The 10,295-nt window shown below is 52.5% G+C and overlaps 1 protein-coding gene across 1 annotated transcript; it reads left to right on the top strand.

Moving 5' to 3' along the window:
- Positions 1 to 9,368: 9,368 nt before the first annotated feature.
- On the top strand, positions 9,369 to 10,295 carry LOC311200980 (olfactory receptor 14A16-like; the record flags this gene model as incomplete). Its single annotated transcript, XM_084275279.1, has 1 exon — positions 9,369 to 10,295. One exon carries the CDS (start codon positions 9,369 to 9,371, stop codon positions 10,293 to 10,295), a length of 927 nt encoding a protein of 308 aa, XP_084131405.1.

Genomic DNA, 10,295 nt, shown 5'->3' with positions numbered 1-10,295 from the left:
CTGTGCTTTAGATTTGTGACCCAAACTGTGCTGAGATCACACACAGATGCTTTAGCTATTGCTGAGCAGGGCTCGCACAGCATCAAGGCCTTCTCTGTTCTCACTCTGCCCATCCCAGGGAGGTGGCTGGGGCTTGACAAGGGTGTGGGAGGGGACAAAGCTGACCAAAGGGGTTATTCCATCAACATGACATCACGCTTGGAGATAAAACTGGGCAGGGCTTTCTTTCCAAGGGGAGCCTGGTTGGGCATCAGTCAGTGGGAGGTGAGAGTTGGTCAGTGACTGCCTTTACACCACTTCTATTGGGGGTGGGGCGCTGAGGCCCTGGGTTTTCCTTCACTTTTGATGCTCTTGGTATCTTGAGTCCAGCCTGCCTCTGTAGAGGGTGTGTCCAGCCCTGTTTGTCTCTGTACTGGGGTGCTGGAAAGGACAACCTGCCTCTGTATCGGGGGTTTCTTGCACCCTGTGTGTCTGCACAGGCTGTGTGGCAATGGACAGCCTGCCCATGTAACAGGGGTGTCGCAATGGAAAGCTTGTCTCTGTACTGGGTGTGCCTGGCACCCCATGCCTCTGTACCAGGGTGCTGTAAAGGACAGCCTGCCCTTATGCCAGGGGTATCTTGCACCCTGTGTGTCTGTACCGTGTGTGTGGTAACGGACAGCCTACCTGTGGAAGAAGTGTGTCTGCAACCCCGCAGCCATGTACATGAGATGCCAGAATAGGAAGCCTTGCTCTGTCCTAATGGACAACCTCCCTGTGTGCCATGGATGTCACAATGAACAACCTGCCTCTGCACCAGGGATGTCACAATCAACAACCTGCCTCTGTCCGTGGAGCCTCACACCCTGTGCCTGTGTACCAGGGTGCTATAAAGGACAACCTGCCTCTATACCAAGGTTGTCTTGCACCAGGTGCCTCTGTACAGGGTGTGTGGTAATGGAAACCCTTCCTCTGTACCAGGGGTGTCACAATGGACAGCCTGCCTCTGTACTGGGAGTGTCATAATGGACCATTTACCTCTGTACTGGGTGTGTCAGAATGGACAGCCTGCCTCTGTACAGGGTGTGTCTAGCACCCCTTGTCTCTGTACCGGGGTGCACTAAAGGACAGACTGCCTCTGTAATGGGGGTTTCTCTCACCCTGTGTGTCTGCACAGGGTGTGTTGTATTTGGCAGCCTGCCTCTGTACTGGGGGTGTTGTAATGGAAATCTTGCCTCTGGAGCAGGGGTATCTGGCACCCCATGCCTCTGTACAGGGTGTGTCTGGCACCCCGTTCCTCTGCACCAGGTGTGTCTGGCACCCCATGCCTCTGTACCAGGGTGCTGTAAAGGACAGCCTGCCCTTAGAACCAGGGGTATCTTGCACCCTGTGTGTCTGTACCGTGTGTGTGGTAACGGACAGCCTACCTGTGGAAGAAGTGTGTCTGCAACCCCGCAGCCATGTACATGAGATGCCAGAATAGGAAGCCTTCCTCTGTCATGATGGACAACCTCCCTGTGTGCCATGGATGTCACAATGAACAACCTGCCTCTGTCCATGGAGCCTGGCACCCCGTGCTTCTGTACCAGGGTGCTCTAAAGGACAACCTGCCTCTATACCAGAGGTGTCTTGCACCAGGTGCCTCTGTACGGGGTGTGTGGTAGTGGAAACCCTTCCTCTGTACCGGGGGTGTCTTAACACACTGCCTGCCTCTCTACTGGGGGTGTCATAACGGACCATTTACCTCTGTACTGGGTGTGTCAGAATGGACAGCCTGCCTCTGTACAGGGTGTGTCTAGCACCCCTTGCCTCGGTACCGGGGTGCTGTACAGGACAACTGGCCTTGAACTGGGGGTGTCTTGCACCTCGTGTGTCTGTACAGGGTCTGTGGTAACGGACAGCCTGCCTCTATACTGGGGGTGTCGTAATGGACAGCGTGACTCTATACCGGGGGAGTCTTGCACCCAGTGCCTCTGCACCACAGGTGTCATAATGGACAGCCTGCCTCTGTAACAGGGTGACAAAAGGACAGCCTGCCTCCATACTGCAGGTGTCATAGTGGAAAGCCTGTCTCTGTAACGGGGGTGTTGTAATGGAAAGCTTGCCTCTATAGCGGGGGTATATGGGAACTCTTTCCTCTGTAGCGGGTGTGTCTGGCATCCCATTCCTCTGCACCAGCTGTGTCTAGCACCCCATGCCTGTCTACCAGGGTGCTGTAAGGGACAGCTGGCCTTGAACCAGGGGTGTCTTGCACCCTGTGTGTCTGTACAGGGTGTGTGGTAACGGTCAGCCTGCCTCTACACTGGGGGTGTTGTAATGGACAGCTTGACTCCATCACGGTGGTGTCTTGCACCTGGTGCCTCTGTACCACAGATGTCATAATGGACAGCCTGCCTCTGTGCTGGGGATGTCATAATGGACAATCTGCCTCTGTCTGGGTCATCTCACACACTGTGCCTCTGTACCAGGGTGCTCTAAAGGACAACCTGTGCCGCAACAAGAGGGAAGAATGCTGCCAATCAGTGTGATTGGTAAAGCAACTTCAACTTTATTGCAAGCACACACTTTCTTTTATACTATTCCTACCACGTGTCACACATTGTATTTTAATTGGTTCTTAACTAAAAATTACATTTACATACTCCACCCATCTTGCAGCCTGGGAATCATGTGTTCTTCTCAGTCCCAGGGACACTGAATCCTTATCACACCTCCTGCTCCCACATCTTGTGGCCTTGCTGCACGAGACACAAGAATACCCTGACCAATTGTTGACCCTTCTGTTCTCACCAACACGGCGTGGGGCCTGGTCTGACTGAGCTACACAGGCGACTGCTTGGGCAGCTGCTCCATAGGCTCATGGCCTGGCTTCTCAAGCCATTTTGCAACACCCATCTCGCAGTCCCTGCCCACCCCCGTGCCTTGATGGGGGGGAAGAAGGGAGTGAAATCATGATTGGAGTGAAGTCTGCTAAGAAGGGAGCGGGGCGAGGTTAGAGGTGTCTTAAGATCTGGAGAACCCCATCCTCCCCAGTCCCTGCCCCCCTGTGCTGCAAAGAGGGGGAAGAAGGGAGCAAAATTCTGACTATTGTCTGCTAAGAAGAGGGTGGTGGAGGGGAAAGTGTTTTAAGATCTGGTTACATTTGTTTTAACATTTTGTTGCGTTCCCAACTCCAGTGTCACTGTTTGTGTAGTGCAGTGTAATAAATTAAGTAGTTTTCCTACTTCACTTGGTGTTGAGTCTGTTTTGCCCATGTCATTGATGACAGGACAATCTCTCCCTGTCCTTACACTGATTCCTGAGCCTCTCAATATATTTTCTCCCCTGTCCAAATACAAAGGGGAGTGAGCAAAATGCCTTTGGTGGGCATCTGGCCTGCAGCCAGTGCTAAACCACCACAATGGACCAAAAGATGTTCCTGTTCCAGAGAATCTCCTCTGAAAGCTGACCCCCTGCACACGCTGCTTGGCCGTAGCAGCAGCTGAGGAGAGAGATTTCATGGGTATTAAACTGTGTCATGTTGAACTGCTGTTTGTTGTCAGAGAAATCTGTCTGTGCCTGTGAGCACAGATGATGCCAGGAAAAGTATTGGGAGTCCCAGGAGGGCAGTGAGGGAACTGCTGGGCTTGGGGAAGAGCAAGGTTCTCTAGACAGGGTTGGATCTCCAGAGACTGCTTTTCCTGCCTGTCCAGATCTCCTTAGCAGACCCATGTCCATCACAGAATGCTGCTGTCACTGTTTCTATCAACTGAGCCATGACAGAAAATACCTGTGACTGGAGAAAGGTCTTCCATGGGAATTTCCTTTGAAACCTGTATTACTAAGGACCCAATTAAAATCCAAGTAGTTGTAGGAGTTTTGAGCTCTTTAATGAAAATTATGTGAATAAACATGTTTGTAAGGGCTTTCTGGATGTTAATGAGCCCCATGGTGTCTTTTCTTCTGAGTCCACAGACCTCAGATACCAAGCGGACAGTGAAGAATCCTCTCCAGAAGTCCAAGTCAGGAGTAATGCCCAAAGTACCTTGAAGCACCAACAGGCCCCACTGGGAGACATTCCTGACAAAGCCTCCCCAGGGGCTCCTTAGAGCAGACAACTGGAGGCCATGAGGACAAACCCAGGCAAAGCACAGGCAGCTCTGATGCTGAAGACACCCTGGCTTGGTCTGATGAAGCAGAAATGCCAAGCGCTGACCCCCAGCCCCTGGGCAGGGAGATCCTGACCCTCACCTGTGTCTCAGGGCTCTTCCTTGGGATGTGGGCAGTGTGACACCAAGGGAAGGACGGGGTATGACACACGGTGGCCTCCCCTGGGGTGGGTGCAAGGAGTCAGCCATGCTCCATGGCCATGAGGACAATGTGTCTTTCCTGAGGCCTCTGTGGCAGGGACATCAGCCACAGCCAAGGGGGCAAAGACCTATCAGGCCCTTTGGCCATCTGCACCACAGCCCGTGCCACACTGCCTCACACCTCTGCATGTTTCCTTTAGGCTGCAGGGACGCAACACGCTTTCCAATCTCATTCCCACCCCACGATGGCCCTGCCTGTACTGCTGTCTCTCCATCCTCACCAGCTGTTCCCACAAACACAAAGCCACCAGCTCGTCCACATTTCCTCCCAGTGACTTCTTGCATCACAGCACTATCCTCAAAATGCTGTGTTTGCCTACCTTCTGCAGCTGGTAATGGCATTTCTTTACCCAATGTTTCCACCAGCTGTCAACCCCTTTCATCTACAGCATGAGGAACCAGGAGCTCAAGGATGCCGTGTGGAAACTGAGGACTGGGTATTTCTAAGCAGCAATAAACTGCTCATCCTCTTCTACACAGAGCTGGCCATGTAACTCACGTGAGGACCTGTGTGTATTTAGTAGCTTTGTGAGTTGTTCTTTCTTTCCTCCTAGTTTGTCTAGGCTGCAATAACATGGTTCACTTCCATCCTTTCCTAATCCAGCAGCTCTTGGTCCTGTGTGACCCAGACACTTTGCAATGACCTGCTATAGAAACACCAAGGGACCCTCGATACCGACTGAGGTCGTCATAGACCTTCATTCCCAAACTGTTTCCACTTTGCTCTGGACACAAGAACAACAAAAAGAAGGGGTGTATATAACCTACATAACATGTTCTGCTCCAATTATTTGGTCATTTTCAATAAGCATGGTGGCCACAAATCCAGTAATGACATTTAAAGCCAAATGGTCATTTCACTTTGAGTCTTAAATCAGAACTACAGGGAGTTTCAAAATATGTGGTGTATTTTAAACCCAAAGGATGCTTAATTCAATTATTTGATTTTATTCCATTAATCCAAAGGATGCCTCTCCATGCTCCTACCTGATTGCTATAGTTACACTGAATGGTAACTTCCTGGTTGGTTATGCCAACCAGGTTCTACCACAAGCCAAAGGGTTGGATTCCCTCAATATCTCAACTCCCATAAGATTCCTATTAGACCCAAAGCTATCAAATCATTTCTTATGACCAATTTCATTGACCCATGCCCAACTTAGCCACTGAGAGATGAGTTTTGCTCACCAGTGGTGTTGCTCAACATGCACCATAACATGTCACCTCTGACAGGAAAAGAGTGATTATAAGTTGTACAATTAATGGGTTAACAACCAGGGAAGACACAAGGATTTCCACACCTGAAGGTCCAGTCACAAACACTGTGACCCACAAAACCTCCATTGTTGTCATTCCAATTCAGACAATATTCCCCCTTTTCTGGAACTGGGGTTTTCCATGGGTTTGTTTCCTCATTCCAATAGAATGAATCATGACCAATGGTTATGTCACTTAGATCACTCAGGAGCCATTCTGGGGATATTGTTTCAACATCCATGGCCAGTCTTTAAATCCTGAATGGCTCCCACATCCCCAAAAATTTCTCAGGTTAAAAGCGTTGGGCACCTGCTGGCCTAAAGTTATAAATCCATTTGCCACCCCAGGCTGAAGAAGGGGGCACAAACGTTTCCCCAGATGAGCTTTTAAAAACCCTTTCAAAAGCCCATTAGTTCTCCCCACTATCCCATTAGCTTGGGGGTAACACGGGGGGTGAAATCCCCACCTGCCTCCTCCTTCCTTGGCCCAGTCCTGCCCCTTGGCAGCAGTGAAATGACTGCCCTGGGCTGACTGAGCAGACTGGGGGTTGGCAGAAAGCGAAACCAATTGGTCAGGGCCCGCCCTGGATGTTCTCCTGCTGCTCCTGGAAATGCCTGGGCTTGGACTAGGCCAGAAATGATTTCCACTCCCACTAATACTCTTGTTTCCCCTCCGCCTTCCCAAGGGCTCCAATAGAGTCGATGTGCCAGGCCTCCCAAAGGGTCTTTTTCTCTCTCAGCTGGAGGGGGGTCTCTTCCATGGGGTGCCGCTCTAGCCGCAGGCAGCATTGTTCACAGGCCCAGAGCCAGGTGGGGCAAGCTTCCCAGTGACAGGCCACCCCCTGGCATGTGCCTCCCTGTGGGAATCCTTGGATCCTGCCTGGCCACGTTTCACATGCAGCCATTCCAGGAGCCTGTCCCAATGTCCTCTGAGCTGGTCCTCTTTCTGCAGAGGGGCAATGCTGGCCAGTTCCTCTGAGCTGAGGGAGCTGGGCCTCGTTAGCTTGGAGAAGAGGAGGCTGAGGGGTGGCCTTATTCAGGTCAGTTGGTCAAAGCTGGAGCAGAGGAAGTTCCATGTGAATGTCAGGAGAAACTCTTTCACTGTGAGGGTGCCAGAGCCCTGGGACAGACTGCCCAGAGAGGTTGTGGAGTCTCCTCCTCTGGAGAATTCACACCCACCTGGATGTGTTCCTGTGTGGTTTAGTCCAGGTGATCCTGTTCGGGCAGGGGGATTGGACTAGATGATCTTTTGAGGTCCCTTCCAACTCCTAATGTTCTGTGATTCCTTGACCTTGGATCTCCCTGCATGTCTCTTGGAGCACCTCTGGCCCCTCAGGTTTCACTGGGTGTTGGTGTTTGAACACCTCCTTCTTGGCCTCCACCCCCCATTAATTCCCATGAGAGCTGGGACCAGCAGCTCCCAGGAAGCAGGTGCCTCTTTTGTGCCCACTGGAACTGTGGCAAGAAGAATCCCAGCTTTGGTTGGATTGGGGCAGCCATGTGCCCAAGCTGCATCCCCTTTCAGCCCCAGGACTGCAAAGCAAGGATGAGGTGCATCTAGTCACTTGTCATACATTTTACCCTCCCCAAGGGGAAAGAGTCCCCTTCCCGTCATCTTCTGTGGGTCCTGTCTCATGTGGAGACAAGAAAAAGTGATTCTTCTGCCCAGCTCGTGTTTGATGAGGAGAAAGGACTCTGCTGGACAGAAGGATTTCTCCCCAGACTAGAGAGCAGATGGCAGGGAGGACTTCAGTGTCTTTCCAAGTTGGTTCCCTGGAGCTTCAGGAATACCTCAGAGGAGCCGAGGAGTACGTGACGCCTTCACCTGCTCCTCTGCTGTAGCTGGGCTGGACTCCTGGGACAGTGGGAGCTGATGAAACATTACAGCAATGATGAGGGACAGCTCTGCCACAGAGTAGCTCCTCTGCCAAGCACACAGGGCTGGGGACACTGCCTGTAGGCATCAAGGGGAGACCTGAGAGGTTGAGAGAGCTGACAGATGCTGAGAGCTCACTGGAGGAGAAATATCCTCAGCACTCTACCTGTGAGTATGTCCCTGGTATGTCTGTGGGTGCAGGGCAATGCAGGTTCTGTTCCTGGAGGGATCTCCTAAAGCAGGGACATGGAACAGTGTGTGGGGTCTGTCAGGAGGACAGACCTGAATGTTCTTCCTGGAAAGGATGCCCTTCTGCCCCATCAGAGGGACAGGGCAGGACAGCTGTCTTCTCCTGGGCATGGCTGAGGGGTGCCCAGGGCTGTCCTTGTGAGCTGGGTCCTTTTATCCCAGGGTCTGTGTGCTGGGGCAGGGACTGTGCTGCTGCCAGGGTCAGCACTCAGCCTGCCTGCTGGGCTTTCCACAGGGATATAGACAGCACCTCTGGGTTAAAGCAGTGACCCAGGGAAGGGCAATGTAAGGTCCTTCTGCTGTAGAAAGTGCTGCCTGGGTCAGCTTTGCTCCCAGCCAGAGCTGATCCTTGAGAAATGCCAAAGAGAATATTTCTCCAAAGGCAGAGTCTTTGCTTTGACTTTTCCTCTCCTGGGGGCTGTGCTGAGTGTGGTAGATGAGAACTTATTTCTCCCCTTGAGAATATGCAGTGAAAACTTGATTCTCATGAAGATGTTGGAGCCTGGGCTGAGCCCTGCACACACAGAGGTTCCCTGGGGCAGTGCCCTGATGCCAGGAGGGGTCTGCAGAGCAGAGCTGAGCACAGGGCAGGTTGGATGAGGTCTGTGAGCACAGAGCAGGAGGTGAGAAGGGCAAAGAGAAGGATCTGCAGGGACAGCTCCAGGCAGCAGGGGCATTGTCAGGGAGGGAGTAGGAGCTGCTCCCAGAAATGCCCTGGCAGTGGGGATTTGGAACCTCCCTGACACTTTCCGACACCCACCTCCTGGTTTCTGCCACCCAGCACAGACTCTGCACCCAGAGTTACTGGGTTTCAGGCTGAGTGTTCTCCTTGGCAGCCAAACCAGCAGTGAGGAGAAACCCCTGAGTGCCTGTCTGTCTGATCCTGACCCTAAAGCTTTTGCTGCAGCATTTCCTGCTGTATCCCCTCCTGTCCTTGCTGCCTTTGTCCCACCATTACCTGGGGCTTTGATCATGTCCATTGGTGGGGCTGGCACTGAGCTGACCCTCACTTCAGGACCCCCATCTGTAGGACTGAGGTTTTCCAGGCAGCTCCTGCTGGGCTGCAGCTGCCCCCCACAATGGCACCGCTCTCCCAGGGACTCTTGTGCCCCAGAAAGGAGCCCCATGCAGGAGACATCTCGGCACAGAGGCCGTGGCAATGCCACTCATCACCTGTGTGTGGGCAGCTGCACTGAGCCCTGTGTGTCCCTGGCTGGGAGCAGGGAGCTGAGATCCTCCTTGGGTAGGATGAGACTGCAGGAGGGCTTTGGAGCTCTGCCCTGTGAGACTGGATTCCTCAGCTCTCAGTCAGGAGAAAATCAAAGCTCCAAAGCTCTGCTCTGCCCTTGGTGAAATTGGAGTGACAGTGCTGAAAAGCTCATTCCTATCCACAGGGGATTTAGTCTGAGATCACACCATCCTTCTATTTACTGACTTCTGCCAGGCAGGACTGAGTTCTTGAGAGCCACAGCCAGCCCTCCTCCCAGCAGTGGCACACTCAAGCCAGCACAAAGCAGACCTCCCAAAAGGGACCTGACAAAAGGCTTCCTGAATACAGGGAGTCAATGTGAATTGGAAGAAGTTTTCCTCAAGGAAGAGTTCCCAAACTTCTAACTGCCTTTTCCTCCTTGGACAGGTCTCCACACCTGACAGCAGCAGATGTCCAACAGCAGCAGCTCCATCAGCCAGTTCCTCCTCCTGCCCTTTGCAGACACACAGGAGCTGCAGCTCCTGCACTTCTGCCTCTTCCTGGCCATCTACCTGGCTGCTCTCCTGGGCAATGGCCTCATCATCACCACCATAGCCTGTGACCACCACCTCCACACCCCCATGTACTTCTTCCTCCTCAACCTCTCTATTCTAGACCTTGGCTACATCTCCACCACTGTTCCCAAATCCATGGCCAATTCTCTGTCAGACACCAGGGCCATTTCCTACACAGGGTGTGTGGATCAAATATTTTTCTTCCTATTTTTGATCTCCACAGAGTACTGTCTTCTGACTGTCATGGCCTATGACCGCTACGTTGCCATCTGCCACCCCCTGCACTACGGGACCCTCCTGGGCAGCAGAGCTTGTGTCCACATGGCAGCAGCTGCCTGGGCCAGTGGGTTTCTCAACGCTGTGCTGCACACAGCCAATACATTTTCACTGCCCCTCTGCCATGGCAATGCTGTTGACCAGTTCTTCTGCGAAATCCCCCAGATCCTCAAGCTCTCTTGCTCAGATGCCTACCTCAGGGAGATTGCAGTCACTTTGCTTAGTGCCTTTTTAGCTTTTGGGTGTTTTGTGTTCATTGTGGTGTCCTATGTGCAGATCTTCAGGGCTGTGCTGAGGATCCCCTCGCAGCTTGGACGGCACAAAGCCTTTTCCACCTGCCTCCCTCACCTGGCTGTGTTCTCCCTGTTTGTCAGTACTTCCTTCTTTGCCTACCTGAAGCCACCCTCTATCTCCTCTCTATTTCTGGACCTGGTAGTATCATTTCTTTACTCCGTGGTTCCACCAGCAGTGAACCCCCTCATCTACAGCATGAGGAACCAGGAGCTCAAGGATGCCATGTGGAAACAGATGACTGGATGTTTCTAA

This window comes from Gallinula chloropus, assembly GCF_964237585.1.
Source record: "Gallinula chloropus genome assembly, chromosome: 25".
Taxonomy (NCBI): domain Eukaryota; kingdom Metazoa; phylum Chordata; class Aves; order Gruiformes; family Rallidae; genus Gallinula; species Gallinula chloropus.
Note: the sequence above shows the minus strand (reverse complement) of the source record. Positions and strands in the feature narration are given on the sequence as shown.